Source organism: Pleurodeles waltl, chromosome 2_1 (genome assembly GCF_031143425.1).
Source record: "Pleurodeles waltl isolate 20211129_DDA chromosome 2_1, aPleWal1.hap1.20221129, whole genome shotgun sequence".
NCBI lineage: Eukaryota > Metazoa > Chordata > Amphibia > Caudata > Salamandridae > Pleurodeles > Pleurodeles waltl.
In genome coordinates this window covers 779,826,643-779,846,781 of record NC_090438.1, presented here as the reverse complement: position 1 = coordinate 779,846,781, position 20,139 = coordinate 779,826,643, and the positions used below count along the sequence as shown (strand labels likewise).

At 47.0% G+C, this 20,139-nt stretch overlaps 1 protein-coding gene across 6 annotated transcripts in view; it reads right to left on the bottom strand.

The window, feature by feature from the left end:
• The window catches only part of NUP153 (nucleoporin 153), a 630,217-nt gene that overhangs the window by 237,893 nt on the left and 372,185 nt on the right, over window positions 1-20,139 (bottom strand). For all 6 annotated transcript variants that reach the window (XM_069218389.1, XM_069218381.1, XM_069218361.1 and 3 more), the window contains 2 exons: window positions 16,759-16,814; window positions 3,729-3,840 (listed from right to left, as the gene is read on the bottom strand). In XM_069218389.1, coding sequence (XP_069074490.1) covers window positions 3,729-3,840; window positions 16,759-16,814 — 168 coding nt within the window. The remainder of the gene's footprint in view (window positions 1-3,728; window positions 3,841-16,758; window positions 16,815-20,139) is intronic.

Sequence of the window (20,139 nt, the reverse complement as noted above, 5' to 3'; positions counted from 1 at the left end):
CAGCAGCCTGCCACACTAGAGACATGTTGCTGGCCCCATGGGGAGAGTGCCTTTGTCACTCTGAGGCCAGTAACAAAGCCTGCACTGGGTGGAGATGCTAACACCTCCCCCAGACAGGAGCTGTAACACCTGGCGGTGAGCCTCAAAGGCTCACCCCTTTGTCACAGCACCGCAGGACACTCCAGCTAGTGGAGTTGCCCGCCCCCTCCGGCCCGGCCCCCACTTTTGGCGGCAAGGCCGGAGAAAATAATGAGAATAACAAGGAGTCGTCACTGGCCAGTCAGGACAGCCCCTAAGGTGTCCTGAGCTGAGGTGACTCTAACTTTTAGAAATCCTCCATCTTGCAGATGGAGGATTCCCCCAATAGGGTTAGGATTGTGACCCCCTCCCCTTGGGAGGAGGCACAAAGAGGGTGTACCCACCCTCAGGGCTAGTAGCCATTGGCTACTAACCCCCCAGACCTAAACACGCCCTTAAATTTAGTATTTAAGGGCTACCCTGAACCCTAGAAAATTAGATTCCTGCAACAACAACAAGAAGGACTGCCTAGCTGAAAACCCCTGCAGAGGAAGACCAGAAGACAACAACTGCCTTGGCTCCAGAAACTCACCGGCCTGTCTCCTGCCTTCCAAAGAACTCTGCTCCAGCGACGCCTTCCAAAGGGACCAGCGACCTCTGCATCCTCTGAGGACTGCCCTGCTTCGACGACGACAAGAAACTCCCGAGGACAGCGGACCTGCTCCAAAAAGACTGCAACTTTGTTTCAAGAAGCAGCTTTAAAGAACCCTGCAACTCCCCGCAAGAAGCGTGAGACTTGCAACACTGCACCCGGCGACCCCGACTCGGCTGGTGGAGAACCAACACCTCAGGGAGGACCCCCGGACTACTCTACGATTGTGAGTACCAAAACCTGTCCCCCCTGAGCCCCCACAGCGCCGCCTGCAGAGGGAATCCCGAGGCTTCCCCTGACCGCGACTCTCTGAAACCTAAGTCCCGACGCCTGGAAAAGACCCTGCACCCGCAGCCCCCAGGACCTGAAGGACCGGACTTTCACTGCAGAAGTGACCCCCAGGAGTCCCTCTCCCTTGCCCAAGTGGAGGTTTCCCCGAGGAAGCCCCCCCTTGCCTGCCTGCAGCGCTGAAGAGATCCGTTGATCTCTCAGACTAACATTGCAAACCCGACGCTTGTTTCTACACTGCACCCGGCCGCCCCCGCGCTGCTGAGGGTGAAATTTCTGTGTGGGCTTGTCCCCCCCGGTGCCCTACAAAACCCCCCTGGTCTGCCCTCCGAAGACGCGGGTACTTACGTGCAAGCAGACCGGAACCGGGGCACCCCCTTCTCTCCATTCTAGCCTATGCGTTTTGGGCACCACTTTGAACTCTGCACCTGACCGGCCCTGAGCTGCTGGTGTGGTAACTTTGGGGTTGCTCTGAACCCCCAACGGTGGGCTACCTTGGACCAAGAACTGAACCCTGTAAGTGTCGTACTTACCTGGTAAAACTAACAAAAACTTACCTCCCCCAGGAACTGTGAAAATTGCACTAAGTGTCCACTTTTAAAGTAGCTATTTGTGAATAACTTGAAAAGTATACATGCAATTGAAATGATTCAAAGTTCCTAATGTACTTATCTGCAATACCTTTCAAACAAGATATTACATGTTAAATTTGAACCAGTGGTTCTTAAAATAAACTAAGAAAATATATTTTTCTATAACAAAACCTATTGGCTGGATTTGTCTCTGAGTGTGTGTACCTCATTTATTGTCTATGTGTATGTACAACAAATGCTTAACACTACTCCTTGGATAAGCCTACTGCTCGACCACACTACCACAAAATAGAGCATTAGTATTATCTATTTTTACCACTATTTTACCTCTAAGGGGAACCCTTGGACTCTGTGCATGCTATTCCTTACTTTGAAATAGCACATACAGAGCCAACTTCCTACAGAGGATTTCTAAAAGTCAGAGTCACCTCAGCTCAGGACACCTTAGGGGCTGTCCTGACTGGCCAGTGACGACTCCTTGTTTTTCTCATTATCTCTCCTGGACTTGCCGCCAAAAGTGGGGGCTGGGTCCAGGGGGCGGGCATCTCCACTAGCTGGAGTGCCCTGGGGCATTGTAACACGAAGATTGAGCCTTTGAAGCTCACTGCTAGGTGTTACAGCTCCTGCAGGGGGGAGGTGTGAAGCACCTCCACCCAGAGCAGGCTTTGTTTCGGTCCTCAGAGAGCACAAAGGCTCTCACCGCATGGGGTCAGAAACTCGTCTCTCAGCAGCAGGCTGGCAGAGACCAGTCAGTCCTGCACTGAACAATTGGGTAAAATACAGGGGGCATCTCTAAGATGCACTCTGTGTGCATTTTTTAATAAATCCAACACTGGCATCAGTGTGGGTTTATTATTCTGAGAAGTTTGGTACCAAACTTCCCAGTATTCAGTGTAGCCATTATGGAGCTGTGGAGTTCGTTTCTGACAGACTCCCAGTCCATATACTCTTAAGGCTACCCTGCACTTACAATGTCTAAGGTTTTGCTTAGACACTGTAGGGGCATAGTGCTCATGCACCTATGCCCTCACCTGTGGGATAGTGCACCCTGCCTTAGGGCTGTAAGGCCTGCAAGATGGGTGACTTACCTATGCCACAGGCAGTGTGAGGCTGGCATGGCACCCTGAGGGGAGTGCCATGTCGACTTAGTCATTTTCTCCCCACCAGCACACACAAGCTGGCAAGCAGTGTGTCTGTGCTGAGTGAGGGGTCCCCAGGGTGGCATAAAACATGCTGCAGCCCTTAGAGACCTTCCCTGGCATCAGGGCCCTTGGTACAGGGGTACCAGTTACAAGGGACTTACCTGGGTGCCAGAGTTGTGCCAATTGTGGAGACAATGGTACATTTTAGGTGAAAGAACACTGGTGCTGGGGCCTGGTTAGCAGGGTCCCAGCACACTTCTCAGTCAAGTCAGCATCAGTATCAGGCAAAAAGTGGGGGGTAACTGCAACAGGGAGCCATTTCTTTACAATAATGCATTACCACTGGACTTCGGGTGTGAGAACCTGGAGGCAAAGTTTGAACATGGGGCTTTTTCAACAATTGCAAACTGATCTATTTCTGGGAAGCCCCATCTGTGCAAGTAGTGGAGGAGGACTTGAAGATGGAGTTCCCAATTGTGGACTTGTTGCAGCATCCTGCTAAGAGGTTGGCAAAGCAGGCTTCAAAAGACCTGCAGCATCAGTCCAAAAAGGTGGGGGTGACCATATAAAGAGAGGCATTTCCTTAAACCCACTATCGACAAGAACACAGAGAAAATGTCAAATAATTAACTTGACAACACACAATTTCAATAGACTCCTTTGTCCTAATAATCGGACAACATAAGTTTTCCATAGTCTCACATTTTGTCAAGTTATATAAAAAATATAAAGGTTATTATTCTATAGCAGCAACTTAGGGAGTCAATGTCCAGGATCACACCTGAATTCATATGAACCTTTGCCATACATAACAAAAGGATCTTAATCTGCAGAATCAAAATTGATATTGGAGGACATGATTATGTGAAGAAATATCACAAATATTTCTAGAAGGATGTCAGTGGATATCAGTGGCTTCTTACAAAACCATTATTACAATCTGTGATTTTGTAATGGGCCTGGCTTTAATAAACATCAGACAAATCCTTAGAAAGAGCCTTGCAAACATTCACATTCAAACATGCATCGTCTTACCTCTCCATCTTGTACACACTTGGTATAGTGTGCACCTCTTTCCCGTCTCATCTTGCCACCACCTGAAGAAAGTCCATTTGCTGATGGAGTGCTGGACTTTGGATAAGAAAAACTGCAAGTAAAAAAAGTCATGTTTAAGCTAAAGAACTTAAAACAGCATATTCTGTGAGTTTAACCTTGGAATGTAATTTATTCTCTAAGAGTTATTAATGCAAATATAGGCTTTTAGGGTTGGCTCTCCTGGTGGGTTCTACTGGCAATTTACAACCACTGGAATATTTCTGGTCTGTTGTGTCCTACAGAAAATCAGGTAAGTGCAACACTATTTTGCTGTTGGGCGAGCTTACTCACTGCCGCACCAAATTAACTGCTCAGTCAATGTTTACACACCTGCTTAGATTAAAAAAAATATATATCAGATTTCTTAAGGATAAGATATAATCCATCACTGGTGGAATGGGCTTCCAGACCTTCCGGAGGCTGCTTCTTGGCCAGTGTGTGGCAGGTCTCAATGCAGAGGAATATCCACCTGGACAGGGTCGTCTTCTGCACAGCCTTCCTGTTCTTCGCACCAGAGAATCCCACATAAATTCCATCATCCAGATGATGTTCCTTGGCACGATCAATGTAAAACACTAAAGCCCTTGTGGGGTCCATCCAATGGAGTCTCTCGTCTAGAGGAGAGTGGGGTAATGAACAGAGAAGAGAGGGATGCACTGCCAAACATGGAATGGAGTCATAACTTTGGCAAGAATGGCGTTTGAGTCCTCCACAACAACCTGCTGGGGAAAGGTGGCGTAGGGCAGTTGCACTGTGTAGGCAGCTAGCTCACTATATGCTGTACTAAAATAGTACATCATGCAGAGAGAGTCCAGAGGATACCTAATTGTTTTGCAGAGGCAAGGGAAGATGCGAGCAGAAGTGATGGCAACAAGAAAAACAGTCTTGAAAGTAAGGAGCCGTAATGGACAATTATGCATCGGCTCGAATGGAGTACACATTAAGAAAGTAAGGACAAGACTGAGGTCCCATTGAGGCATGATAAATGGAGTGGGAGGAAACAAATGGGTGATACCTTCAAGGAAGCGATTGACAATAGGAGACAAAGAGTGAAGGTTGATCAGGAAACTGAAAAAAGGCCGAAATAGCTAATAAATACCCTTTAGGGTGCCCAAAGCAGAGCCCAGCTGTGCTACAGAAAGAATGAGCAGAAGAACCTCAAAGATGAGCAAAGAGGGAATCAACAGATTTGTTGGTACACCATGCCACAAATTATGCCAATGACAGGCGTATACCGTTTTGGTGGAGGATAACAAAGATAACGTCACAGACTTCGGGTGGAAGATCAAAAGTTGTCAACCGTTGCCACTCAAACTCCACGTACGAAGGCAGAAATTGGACAGGTTCAGGTGGAGAACCGTCCCCTGCTGCTACAAAAGATTCTCCAGAAGAGAGAGTCTGAGTGGAGGATTCGTGGCCATGCTCAATAGTTCGGGATACCAAACTCTCCGTAACAAGATAACTTGGGCTCAGTCGTTCCTAATCTTCTTGAGAACTCTGGGCAGAAGTAGCATAGGTGTAAAGGATGCTGGAGTTCTACTCAAGACAAAAAGCATCTCTGTGCGAGTGCCGCCTTGGAAACTCCAATGCACAAAACAGCTGACCTTTCTTTCTCTGCGGAGGCGAACAGACCTAACCAAGGCTCTACCCATTGCTGAAAGAGTCCTTGCGCCACCTCTGGATGGAGACACCATTCGTGATCGCCTATGCATTGACAGCTGAGTTAGTCTGCTCTGGCGTTCAGAGCTCCCGCCAGATGGTGAACCACCAGGGTAATATCCTGATGTTCGAGCCATGTCCAGAGGCGTAGTGCCTCCTAACAAAGGGTCCAGGACCCTAGTCTGCCCAGTGTGTTGCAGTACCACATGGCAGTAGTGTTGTCCGTGAACACTTGCACTGTTTTCCCTTTGAGAGAGGGAAGCCATGCTTTCAACGCAAGCATGATCGCCCAGACCTCCAGAAAATTGATATGGAGCCCAGACTGCCAGAGACCAGAGGCCTCTGATCTCCACCTCTCCCATGTGGCTGCCACATCCCAGAAGACACACATCTGTCACTATGGATAGATCTGGCTGGTGAAGGGAGAGGGATCTGCCGTTGACCCAATGCGGATTCGTAAGCGGGAAAGATGGATTCCCGGTGGGGCAGGTGATGGCGAATCCTGCCGCCAACTGGACTGGAGTGAGGAGACGGACTAGGAGGTTCTGGAGGCTGTAGAGGGGGCAGGGGTGGACTCGGCAGACCTCTGGTTCCCTGCCCCACACCCATGTGGGATTCCGTGTCCCCAGCTAAGCAGCGGCTGAACAGCATAGGTGAAACAGTGGGTGGGTGGGGGGTGTGACAGGGAGCCCCTTCCGTGGCCACAAAAGGGACTAAGGCTGACTGTTGGGGGGCGAGAGGAAGTGGAAAGGCCGAGGGACTGCGCTGTAGCCCGGGAGACCTTAAATCTCTCCAAAGCAGAGTCCTCCTTGTCTCCAAAGAGATGGGAGCCATCAAAGGGCACGTCCATAACAGTCTGTTGGACAGCCCCCGAAAAAACCGATGTACCCAACCAGACGTAGTGCCTCAAGGCCACAGTCGTCGCAACCGATCTACCTAGAGAGTCAGTCGTGACCAACCCACATCTGATCGTGAACTTTGCTGCATCTCTCCCATCGGTGACAGCTTGGGAGAATATAGCACGGGCCGCCTCTGGTATTTGTGGTAGAACCTGCGCGACTGTATCCCACAGAGAGTGGGTATAGCGGCTCAAAAGGCATGCGGTGTTCACGGATTGCAGAGCGAGACTGTAGGAAGAAAACTTCTTCGTACCAAATTGTTCCAGCCTTTTTGATTCCCTATCCGGGGGTGCGTAAAGGAATGCGCCCGAGGAAGAGGATGCCTGGATGACAAGGCTCTCAGGCATGGGGTGTTGGGACAGGAATTTAGGGTCGTTCAGTGTGGGCTGATGGCAGTGTGCGATAGTCGTGTTCACGGGAGCCCCTGTGCTGGGTCTGGACCAAGTACCCACTAGGACATTGGTCAGGGCTTCATTGAATGACAAAAGGGGTGCTGATGTGGAAGCCCCTGGCTGAAGCACCTCCGTCAGCAGATTCGACCTGACCAGTAGGCAGCTCATGGCTGAGGACCTCAGCCACCCCACTGACTACCATAGAATAAGTTGCTCCCTCCACCGTAGCCATGGTAGGAGACCGCTTGCCAGCATCTGCAGAAGTGTTGTGGCAACTGGCCTTGTCCAACTCCTGTGCCCAGTCCAAATTAGGGTCATCCGGGTATTCTTAAGGGTCCAGGGACCCTTCCAATCCTTCCCCGAATTTGTACCCATCAGGAAAAGGAACAGAATCAAGCCAGGGGTGAACAGGCCCAATCGAAGACAGAGGCTGCGTTGGCCGACACTCTTCCAACTCAGTCGCCTGGGAAAAGGATAGGGTCGACGTTGATGGTGGGCATCTCGACGTCAGGAGCGGACAATCGAACTGGCACCGGAGAAGGTTTCAATGGTACGACTGATGATGATGCGGACCCAAGAGCAAATCCGGAGGGGACCTTGGTGGCCGAAAAAGCCGGCGCAGAAACTGAAAGCCCTCCTGCCTCACACGATCGAACCCCTTGGGCCTGAAGGCGTCATATTGGAGTCGGCCTGCACAAAAAAAGAGGCGCAAGGCCTCATAAAACTCTTTCAATTGGGCAGGGGTCGCTCCAGCTCACGGCAACTCATGGAAGCATGGAGCAGACCCAAAAGCAGGCTCTGAAGACCAAGGCCACGAGCGTCAAACTTCTCCCACGTCACATCAGCCAAGCAACAGCGTGAAGTTGAAGGGTGACAGGATCTCTTAAACTTCTTCTTACCTTGTCCAGAAGACTTCAAGGAAGAAGAATGGTGGTGGCTCTGTGAGTAGTCTCAAGTGCTTCCCTCGTGCGATACTGGGACCTGCACGGAGTCGAGCACAGGGCCACAATAAGATTGAGGGACCGCTCCTTCTAGGCCTTTGGGTGCATGGCCCGGCACTCGGAGAACCACTTTGAGTTGTGGTCGTGTTCCAGGCACCACAAACAGACCCGATGTGGATCGGTCACTGACATCATGCAGTGACAGTCCACGCACGGTTGGAGGCAACCCCGACGAACTGAAAAACTCACCAAAAAAACTCAACAGAAGGGTTGAAGTCGGTCAAAAAGAGGCCAGGTAGCTCTCTCCAGATCAGCGCTTGAAAAGAAACTGACGTCACTGCGCTGAGATGGCATCTATGTACTACACCGGACGTAATCACAGCGACTACAATGCCGACGCTCACAGAGTAGACTGATGCCACCTACCGACAAGCAAGGGTATTACTCAAAGAAAAAATCTCCAGATCCAGTCTGACGTCTGGGGGAAAATTTCAAGGTAAGGAATCTGCAACTAGAAGTCTCTATTAGATACTTCTTTTTATATATACTTTAAACCCTAGAACTTTGGTATAAGTAAGTTTTTAAGCATAAATACTTGTCACTTGCAAAGATCAACAGTGCAATCTCAGAGTTCTTCAATGTTAACCTATGGAAGGAAAACACATTCGGCAAACAAGCACTTTATGTCCACTCACGGGACCAATCCTGTAGACTTAAGGTGAGAACTAGACAAGGGTCAGGACCACACCAACAGGTCAGTCTTGGCAGCCAGATGCAGAGGTGTAGTACGGCATTGAGTGACCAATGTGTTTCAAAAGGGGTTGGTCCCAGTGGATTTAGGCTGCAGGTTCTGGCTGGGGGGGCCATTCGGGGACAACTAACCATAAGTTTCAAACTTTAGTGGGGGCTTGGCAACTTAGGTGAACCTTTGGTACTCTTCACAATGGCTCAGGGTCGATGCATGCAGGGCTGTCCTTTGGCATCGGGTTTTTTGTCCAGGAGGACTCCCGTTTTTTTTTTTTGGGAGGCGGGAGGGATTCAGGTCCTTTGGTCTGAGGCTGCAGGCATCGTTGTGGAGTCCAGGAGGGGTACAACCACAGTGGTCGCAAGCTCAGGAGAGCTTGAGGACATTGTTGATACCAAAGGTCCACTTCAACTCAGGCCGGTGGCTGCAGTGATTGCTTTAGTTGTCAGGTTTCTCTCGCCTCAGAGGCTGCATGTCACTTCGGGGAGTCCAGGAGAGGTGAAACCACAAAAGACTCAGACTGTGGACAGTGGGGGGACCTAACTGGCACTGGAGGACCACTCCCACTCGGGTCGGTGACGGTGGGTGCAGTGGTGACGTCAGGTGTCGGGTCTTTGCAGTTACAGGTGCTGCACAGTTCTTTCCGTAGAGAAGATTGGAAGGCATATCCGCTGCTCATTGGAGGCTTGAGTCTTTTTCAAAGGCAGGCAGTCCTCCCAGGTTTCTGGAGGTTTAGTTGCTGGACGAGGCGTCTTGTGGTCAAGAGGAGTGCAGACAGCCAGTGGGGTTGGTACCATGACAACTGCTACTTTCTGCTCTTCTGCGGGTGTATCTCTGTCCTTTTTTTCTTAGGTCGTCAGAATCGGAGTTCTGGGGTTCAGAAGTGCCATCTAAGTCCTCTATTTAGGGGTGTTACAGGGAGTGCAAGGTGGCAGCCAATGGGTTGCCCACCTCTAGGGTGACTACATCCCTTCTATGACAACTTCCTTTGGAAGCAGACATAACCCTGACCCTAGTGACCTAATTCCTTCCAAACTAAGAAGTAGGAATTTAAAAAGTGGTGTCCACTTCAGCTCGTCCACCTTAGGGATGGGACTGGTATGAAGTTGGCACACCTCCTAAACTGCCACCTGCCTTGCAGTCAAAAGTTGGGTCAGGACAGGGGGTTGGTAATCTCTGCCATTTGTAGAGACCTGGGTCACATTACAAAGGCAGGTAGGCCTTTGAAGCTTCCAGCCCTGGAATGTCCATCTTGCCTGGAGCTATCAAAATCCCCACACAGTGCAGATTGTTTTCTTGCACGGGGAGGGGGAGCAGGGGGAAGAGGGTGTAAGGAGGATTGTGTCAGAAACGAGCCTGAACGGCTCAGGACCAGTCAGTTGACACACTAGCAGCTGGAAGGTTTTCAGGAGGCTCCTTCCAAGGTGCCGTCTGAGTGCATGTATTGGTGAATCCACCACTGGAATCTGTGGGTTCACCAATTCAAGATATTTGATAGCAAACATCCCTACCTTCAGTGAAGCCATCATGTAACTGGGGTACTCCTAGTGACCAGTGTCCAGACCATGTATTTAAAATGACTTTCCTGGTCACTATGTCTGAGAATCGACAAAGACAACAGGGGCATAGCTGCTCCTGAATATATGCCCTCACATGCAATATGATGCACCCTGCCTTAGGGCTGTAAGGCCTGCCCGAGGGGTGACTTACATATATTGCAGGCAGTTCTAGGGGACATGGCACACAGGCTGTGTGCCATGTTGTCTTCACTTCGGCCCCCACCAAGACACTCAATGGCAGCCAACCATGTGTTTGGTGAGGGGTCCCTTAAGGTGGCACAATTTGTGCTACAACCCTTAGGGACCCTCTTTAGTACCCCAGACCCTAGTTACTAGAAGGGGGGGCATTTACTAGCAACTTAGAGGGTGTTAAAGGTTTTGTCAATTAGGGGAAATGACTGCAGTCTGGGGGGGGGGGGGAGAGCAAGTTACTTACCTTTGGTACCGCCTTATCTGGTAGATACAGTCTAGTTGCAGATTCCTTACCAGGCATCAGTCTGGATCCGGAGATCTCTCAAGCAGTACCCCTGACGTGCAGACGTCAGTTCTTTCCTTTCTGCAACAGACAGCGCTCATCCTAAGAACTACTCCTCAGTTGTTTTTTTTTTTACAGTTTTGTATTTTTTTTTATTTTACTCTTGCTGGTGATTTTTTGACTGTCTATACTCCTAGTGCATCGAAGATGTCTTCTAATAAGACTGGGATCAAGCCCTGAGGAAATAGTTATTGGGCAATGTCCATGACAAATCAGCACTTCCTGTGCTTGTGGTGTTTGGAGTGTGACCACAACCTGAAGTCATGCTCAGAGTGCCGGATCATGAATGCCAAAGCTTTGAGGAGGCGGTCCCTAAAGCTCCTGCCGGCCCAGTACTCTGCTGTCAGTCACTCTCTATCTCGGCCGAGAGGAAGGTCCCCTTTGTTAAATCTGTAATAGAATGGGTGATTTAAAAAAAAAAAAAAAAAAAAAAAAAAAAAAAAAGACAGTTCAGCAAACAGACCAAAGGGCTGACATAGAACCGTCTATAGTGCCCACTGCAAGGCCTTGCTGGAACAAAGAAAAAACAAAAGCATTGGCAAAGCCAATAGGTCTCGCCTCTGAAAGGGCTATGGATTTTTTAAAAATGTGTTTTAGCCATGTTGAACACTAGCATGGCTGAAAAGTAATGTTGTGGCAAACCGAAGAGTGGATGGGGAGGGGCACAGAGTGGAGGGGGATCGACAGGAGTGGAGAGGATGGGAGCCGAGTGGTTTCAATTGGCACAGAGGGGACTGCAGTGTAGTGGAGTGGCCTAGAGTGGAGCATGCATAGTGCGGCAGTGCATTGCCATTACAGACAACACATTTCCGATTGAAATGACCATTACAAATTGCACAAATAAGATTTACTTGAAACTATACAGTGCCCAAACAATGGGTAGAAATGGCATCACCTAGTGTACTCATTGTTTTGATTGATTTAATATATTTGTTTTCATTACATTTCAGAATTACAAAAAAAGTTCTTCATTTGTGCTTTTCCAAATCTGATATATTCTGAAATATTCTCAGTTCATTTACAGAGCTTTAAATCTGTTGTGTGTTGGGAAAAAACCTTACCTTTCCCACCCCTATCTGACAAGATTGTCACACATCTTCTCAGGTCAGCAAAAGAAAAGTCAACACTAAGCTCCCTCCGAAAACAGCGCCTGATATTTTACCTCTTAAATGCACAGCAAATGTGACAAGATGAAACCAAAATGTTAAGGCCTTTTTACAGACAGCAAGCACTCATGGGAGAATACAAGGAGCAATACTAAACAGGCTGTGCTCCACAGAAGAGACAAAGAATGTCCACAGGAAATCGTTTCACAATCAGACAGTTGTGCTGTCTGGTAGGCTACGACCAAACAAAATTATGGGTGACAGCTTTACTTGTAAGAGGTCAGTCACAATGCCACACCATACCACAAGTTTGTTCCAGCATAAATTGATGTTGTGGAAGGGTGCCTGACTGCAAGGATAATATCCACTATTGCAGGCAGCAGACCAAATGCAGTCAGATGTCGCTGCTCAGTCTCTGTGCATGTAGGTGTAGATTACAGATACAAGTGGAGGACCCTGGCGTGATGTGACCAGACGTTCTCGTGTAGTAGCAGCCTGATCAGGGGACAGATGCTCATGCCCAGAAGATAAGGGTACCACATTCTCCTGGACCAATCACAAGTCACTAGGATGACTTGGTCTAGGTTATTTCTAATCTTTTTCAAACTCACCCAGGAGGGACCGGAATGTGTACAGAAGTCCTGTGTTCCATTCCAGCTGGAATGCATCTTGTAATGAGTATTCTTGCAGAAACTCCAACACGCAAACTTTCTACAATGCACATTTGATGGCAGCGAAAAGATCTTGCTTTGGTTCGCCCCGATATTGGAAGATGTCCTGTGCCTCCTCATGATGTAAACCTTACTTGAGATCCACCAGGCGCCACCTACTCAATTCGCCCGCTGTGGTATTCAGGGATCCTGCTAGGTGGTGTGAGATCAATAATAATTCCCTTGATGCTCCAACTACTTCCAGAGACTCAGCGCTTCCTGACATAGAATCCCATTTTACCTGTCTTGTTGCAGTAGCACATGGCTGTGATGTGTTTTGTGAGAACCTTCACAGCCTCCCTTCAATGGATGTCAGGAAGGTCTTCAGAACCAGGCGAATGGCCCCCAACTCCAGTTGAAAGATGGAGACCAGAATCCCCTGATTTCCTCTGTCCACAGATAAACTCCCTCAGCCAAGCAGGCTGGGCAAAGGGCCTGGCGCTGGACCAACTGCATTTGATCAGCCACCACTGAATACCTTGAGCAATCTTCACCAAGACCTGGCTGGTATTGTCAGATTGCCTTGATACTGGGTCCACTGGAACTTCAAACTCCATTCCAGAGGCCGTAAATGCTATCTTGTATAGCTGATGAAAATGCAGGAGGTCAAGAGGCCAAAAAGCATCTGAGGCATTCTAACCCTGATCCAGGATCAAGTCTGAAACATCAGGATCATTGCCAAATGTGGGGTGGGTGAGGAATGTGACGCCCTCATGCCTTCTCTTTGGAATCAGTGGCAGGATTAGGACAAGTCCCATTTTACTTTGTTCTGTTTGGACTTACTGGCGGACATTAAGCATGAAGTTCAGGGGTCACGGAAAAAGGTCTTGCAACAGGAAAGATTATAATCAATGCAATGGGCATGTAATAGGCCTTGAAGAAAGAGTTAAGTGGCAGAAACTAATCCGGCACCTGTACTCAGAACAGGCCAGAAGAAAGGCAAGCAGAACATGGCATTCACCGAGAAACTGTCACTGTCTGGTTGGGGCTAAGAATGTGCCTAATTCTAAACGGGAATGAAAGGCATGATATAAAATAAGGTACTGACCTAAATGGAATGAATAATCAAATCAAATATTGGTGGCACTGGTAGACATGATTCAACTAGCACAGAACAAATCTGCAACTGTGTTGCAACACACGTCTTGCTGACAGGTGCCCGAGATTGTGGAGGACAGAAGGAATGACCCATTGTAAGGTTGCAAGACAATATCCACCAATCGAAGTTTGCAAGGCCCGAAGAGAAGCCCTTCTTGGTAAGAGAAAGGTTCTACAGATGCTGATAACACTATAATTAAAGACCTAACTGGAAATATCTAATTCGCCACTGAGCGAGTGGCACCATAGTAATGCATAAGGTTGAAAGGCAGAGAACTCTCAAAACCTGAATGTGTCCAAATGTCCAATACCGACTGAGGGAAAGTATTAATTCACATTGTATTTAAATTCAATGAAGGCTACCCTCAGAGCAGGGTTTGTTGATTGAGAACCCCAGCGGATGACTAGGTGTGCCCCAGATAGTCCAAAATCAGTGGAATTATGGAAATACATTTACTACTGACGTTCTGAGGGAGGCTGCCAACACAGCCAGCACATTGGTGAAGATTTGTGGTGTGGTCCTAAGAGCATAAGATCAAAATGTACTTCTGCAAATGGCTACCATTGAGAACCTCACTGTGAAGCACAGATAAAACCTAGGAGCTAGGACGATCAGCGGATGAGAACACACAAGTTTTAAAACTTTGAAGGCCAGATGGGCATAAGCTAACATCCTTCTAGAGGGACAAAGAATTAGGGGAAAAAAAACAATTCAGAGCCCCTCTCCTCTGAGCGCACAATTCTATGTTGCCATTCTGAAGCCACACCAGGACTTCTGTCTCCAGATCCGAGCTGTTGCTGGGTTGCACTTACTGACTGATGTCATATGTTCTGGAGTGAACGAAATGGGAAGGATGTAATCCTGCTGACTATCTGTGGTACTGAAGTTCCACTGATTAAGAAAAACGGAGACTGCCCATCCTTTTGGGACCTTAAAGCAAAGGGGGAGCAACTTGAGGCAGCAGAATCAGGATAGCACGGGAGACTACAGATGCCGGCAATCTTTATATTTCCACATATCCTGTAAAAGGAGAGGGAAGAATTGTTGCAGTGTTTGACCAGGATGAGTAGGTTCCAGCTGCTGAAAGCAAAAATTGTGTCCGCTTGAGGAGAGGCATATGTGCCAATGGTCAATTTTATGGTTACATTTATTTTAACCAAAAAGATAATTTTACTTACAATATCTCCAGTGGAAGCCTCTGCACTGGTGTTTCAAGATAGAGGATTCTAGCTATTAAATTACAAAAAAAATAATTAAGTATGAAATATGGGGGCTCAGGCATAAGAGAGGATTGCAGGGTAACATGATCAGTTCTTGTGAGTATATCAGACTGTCACAGCCCAAAAGGACTGGCTTACTGGATGAAGTCTGGCTGATGCTAGTAACCACTTATGTGTACCACATAATGTAGAGGTTTGTGACAGTAAGAGGCAGTAGACAGACCATCGCCGCCTGCTTGCTGCTCCGAGGCTTCAAGTTCTTGGACTTCATGGTGGGTCTCTCAAAACCTCCTGTACAAACAGGACTGGAATTTGAAAGCTGAGGAGGATTTTGAAAGAGGGCATGCCATGCCTGGTTGAGACTCTCCTAAAGTGCCATAGCAGGATACGCTAGCTGCACTTCGCAGGGCAGAGTCCTCAAGTCAATGGGTTTTTGTAGCAGAAAGGGTGTCAAACATGCTATGTTTCATCGGTGCATCACAATCATACAAACTGATCCATCAGTGCAATGAGAAGCCAGAATGATAGCACCAAGACAACAAGCACACTTTAAGACGCGGATGACACTAGAATAAAACCAATGTCTGGGGAGGGGGTTAATGTGTGATCTGGTGCCTTTTCTGGGCAAAGTATGCATCTGGGCTGTGAGGGTGGCATCTTGACATAAGGGGATGGGTGTGTGTGTTGGGGGGAATACTTGAAACGTGTCCTGTTTTCACATTGGAAGAAAAAGTGCTTGGTACCACGCTCAAATTTTAAGTTGCTTTACTTGCATTCTTGCTTCTGGGCCTCAAACTGTAGGTCAATGTCACAAGAGTATGGGGTTGCTGGTGCTCTGCAGGCACAGCAGATGGTTATTGAAGGATCTTGTTTAAACAGTGGGAAAGAAGAACGCATGCATCATAGTTGGGTTAGCTACTTAAAACTGCCTGTGGGTAAACATGCACGCCATTAAAAAAGTGTTCAGTCACCCAAACAAACATGCATGAAATCAAAATGACTCCTACTAAATACAGCCAAAAACTAACATAACACTTGGGAAAAGAGTTCCATGGATAAGTATTCCATGGAACTCATCCTTTGAGAAAAAGTAGTGAAGGATGCTATAAAAGTGAACAAGTTCTTGGTGTTATATTAGACCTGAAGATACCTATAATACTATATACCATATCAGGGGTCCACTTTTGGGGTTTTACGTTACAGGCTTGTATTAACTACCTAGTACACACTGCATTCTCATTTCAGGTGCAATATATGGTCTGTTCAATCCACGTGTGGTGCATTTTTATGCCACTGTCAACTTGTACTAATCATTTTTAGGTTTAATGTGTGTGGCAGGGTGCAAGTTGTTTTCTGTACCGGTAGCGCCTTACTAGAGGAATGGCCTATGTGTAGTCCTGCACAAAGTATCTCTGCCTGTCTAATGCAAAGAAACGTTTTGGTGAATTTGGTGAGTTTTATGAAAAGACAATCATAAAACATAATACACATCTAGTCCCAGAGCTACAGCAGACGAAAGCAGAAAAGATACAATTTGAAAACGAGACAGGCATGCTCAAGGGCCTCTTGATATGGAATCACAAGCCAAGATCAGCATGTTCCAGGCCACATTAATGATTTAAAAAAAAAAAAGCTGACAAGTACATCCATATTTGGTGAGGCACCTCTGCCCCATATGGCACATGTATCAGAGTTACCAGCAGGATAAAACTGTTTTGATTGCTTTTACAATCTATTTTGTGTTCCTCCCATAGGAGGTAGGATATACACTGAGACTAGGAGAGCACCATAAGGCAGTAGTATTTTATATGAAAGACTAAACAGTACTTGGTTAGGCATGTGAGGCACCAGAGTTGTGATGCTGCTAGCATGTTAGGTTATTTATTAATTATTTATTTTCCACCAAGTATGGCAGGTTCATGTTACTTGTAATGTACAATGACTGATCAGTTTGAGACACAGATGATGCAGTTTGGAATATTTGTAACAAGATCACCTGGGATGTGCAAAGCAAGAAGAGCCAATATGCTGTGATGTGGAATTAATATGATTTGCATAATTAACAAGGATGTGTATGATGAAAGGCAAATTCCAGCACGTCCTACCTTTGGTCAGCATTCTCTTGCATTGCCTCAGACAAAAGACCTCTTTTTCTAGACACCTGTCAAGAGAAATAAAAGTTATGATTGCTTTCTGCAGGAGTGCTACAGCAAAGATTACAGCACAAATGACATTTTATGATGTTCTAAAATATAAAATGTAAAGTAGATTAACTGATAAATATTACAAGTCCAATGTGCATGTTTCTATTCATGCAACTCAACCGTAAAATAACCCTAGTATCATGGTATCCATCATGAAACTAGAAGGAGAATGTAATTTAAAAGCTCAATTTCTCCACTTTCCTCAGATCTAAGCGCAAGGAGGGGAGTGTGTGTGTGTGTGTATGAATACAGCCATCTCAATTCTATTTTTTTAAAAGACATTTTCTTGATTGGGGTTGGTAAACAATATAAAAGTAAGAAACAAAAAGGCTGCTGCTACCCCCAAACATTTGACACCGTGAAACAGGTTATCACGTTTCAAACCCCACAATGATACAAATGCATCATGTCCCAACATTCTCTTCTCAAGGCACAGCAGGAGTCGCAGCACTGGAGGTGGAAGGAATGTGTCCCTCGTCTTCCGATGAAGCGTCCTGGGACGCCCCCAACCCCCTTGCCCCACAAACTTAGCAGCATCCCCCAAACTTGTAGGTCCTCTCTTCCACCTTTTCTCAGTGTCAACAATTTGAGGCAAATTTCCTCTGCAACCGCCCACTCACCTACCTGTCCACACTGGGCTCCACCTGACCCATCCAGGTAATTGCAACTCACCTCTCTGCTAACAAAAGATGCAGGAAAGACTATGTTACCCTATAAGCATCTGTTCATGGCATGTAGTACAGTAGATTTACATGCTCTACATACTCCTGAATCTAATGTTTGGTCCAGAGTTGTGCAAATTGTTTTTCTTTGAAGAAGTCTTTCGAGTCACAAGGTCGAGTGACTCCTCCTTCGGAGATAGTGCCCATGGGTACCGGCTCCATTGTTAGATTGCTTTCCCAAAGTTGGGTGAGAAAGGAGTGTAAAGTATGTAAGTAATGTGATGACCGTACTAAAGGTAAATGTATAAAGAACCTGCAAGGGCCACAGGTAACCTGGGAGCAGGGTGGGTGCATGTGAATCTACAGCACTACATGAAACGAAGATGCTTACAGGGTAAGCAACATTCTGCTAGGTTACATGTGTGGCTGTAGGTACACATGAAATGCATAGACTTTAAAGCAGTTCTTCCCTTAGAAGCAGTTGCTAACCTGTAGGTGTTGCAGTAATTTGAAAAAGGGACTTAAACAAGCTTGCTAAAACATCCACACAGCAAAGTTTGGTAAAGATGTGTAATGTGCACCATGTAGCTGCCTTACATATGCCTGCAATGGGGATGTTTCCTAAAAAGGCTATGGTTCCTCCCTTTCTGCAAGTGGCGTGTGCTCTGGGAGGAACAGGTAAAGGTCTTTTGTCCTTAACCCCTTCTGTGCCGGGGACGTAAAGGTTACGCCCACCGGCACAGTGCTCCTGTGTGAGGACGTAATAATTGCGTCCTGGCACATGAGCTTGGCTTAAGGGGCAGGGATAGAAGGGGAAGCCATTCCCCTTCCACCCACCAACCAAGGGGGGCAGAAACCACTGGAACGCCAGGGATGTTTATTTGTTTATTTCTGGGGGGGGTGGGGGGGGGGGGGGGCATAGAACTGTTCGTCATTTCTGTCCCCCTTGGGGGCAGATCGGTCTATTTTATTTTTAGGTCCATAGTGTGTGTGTACTGTGTGCTCTCCATGGGGGCACACTACGAAAGGTATTTTCTGTCTCCCTTGGGCAGATAGGACTATTTTTTAGTAGGCCCATCTGCCCCTATAGGAGCAGAATCCACTTAGGCACCAATTTCTAAATGCTTGATGGTGGGGTGTTTGTCAACTGGTGAAGTATTTGCATTTGTGATACTTATTTTTTCTACTGTTTGTTCTAGTTCAAAGCTTTTGCTTTCTTTGCTGTGGCTCCTTGCGGTTTTGCCAGTGGTTGACCTGGGGTTTGTATAGTTGCATGTTTTAGCTAAGTAAAAACAATTTACTCCAAAGGAGTTTTGTTGCCATGCACGAAAGACATGTTTGTAGGTGGAGTACTAATTGCAGGATTGAGTACAATTGTCCTTAGATTTGTGCACAATGATATTTGTGTTGCCATTAGTGCAGCAACCTGGGGCTGAAAGGTTTCTCGTTGGAAGACCTGAACTCTGGGTTGCTCCAAACATGGAGCAGCCAGAGTTGCCTGCCTTTACTGGTCTCCTGGGGTGTAGAGTCAATACTGAACTTTTTGCCTGTCAATTTTTGAGTTCTTTATGGATGATGTATTTTTGGAAGAGACTGTTAAGCAGACTAATTTGTATGCGGAGCAGTATTTGTTAGTGATTTCTTTGTTTTAAAAAAAAGTGATGCCATTGTGTGTGGAGTGGCGCTTGGCTGGCAGTGTAAATATTGACTTGCTGTTGGCTACTGCAACACACTGCCAGCCAAATGCCAGTCCACACACACCCATCAGCTGGTGTGATTGCTGTATCAGGCATGTGGGCGTATGTGAGTGATGGGCACTTGGGTGACGCTGTCTGTCGATGCGAGTGTTGTAATGTGCTGGGCCCGTGGCTGGCAGCGTGAATGGTCTTGTGTATGTCATGTTTAAAAGGTGTGTGAATGGACTGTAAAGCGGTTAGTTCCTTGTCGTGGTTTTACAGCTCACGAGCTTGAATCATTGGTTCCATTTTTAGGCATTTCAGTTATTAACAGTGCATTTCATTTTTGTGAAATCTCTTGTTAATAAAATTTAACCTACTAAACCATCACTCACCCTCGTGCCAAATCCAACCAGCATGTGTGGTAAAAATGACAAAACCTGCTCCGCTATACTCAGGCGTCACCACACACCTGTGACAGGCTAGGTGTCTCGGGTGGGACCCCGATGATGAAGCATGCCACCAACTTAGTTGGTGGGTGAGGGGTCTTTTTAACATAACCTAAGTGCGTTTCTTTTCACAACTTTAGTGTTTGGAACTTCACAGAAGTACGTGGACGCATCAAAATGATCTATTGCAAAACTACCTGTGTTGGGGGTGAGGGGGAAACCTATGTTTTTGGTCCCGGGTGCGGCCTTCATCTAGCAAAACCTACCAAACCCAGACATGTTTTAAAAATAGACACCCCAAGGAGGTGTGGCTTGTCTGGATCCCCCATTTTCTTTCCTCTGCAAACCTCAAAATTTGCCTAAAAAAAAGAACAAAAAATCCTCACTTTTCTTTGTATGAAATTTCCTACCACCCAGTGTTCCCCTCACTCTCCCATGTAAAATGATACCTCACTTGTGTGGGTCCCCAAAGCAGAGTCAGCCTAAAAGATGTAT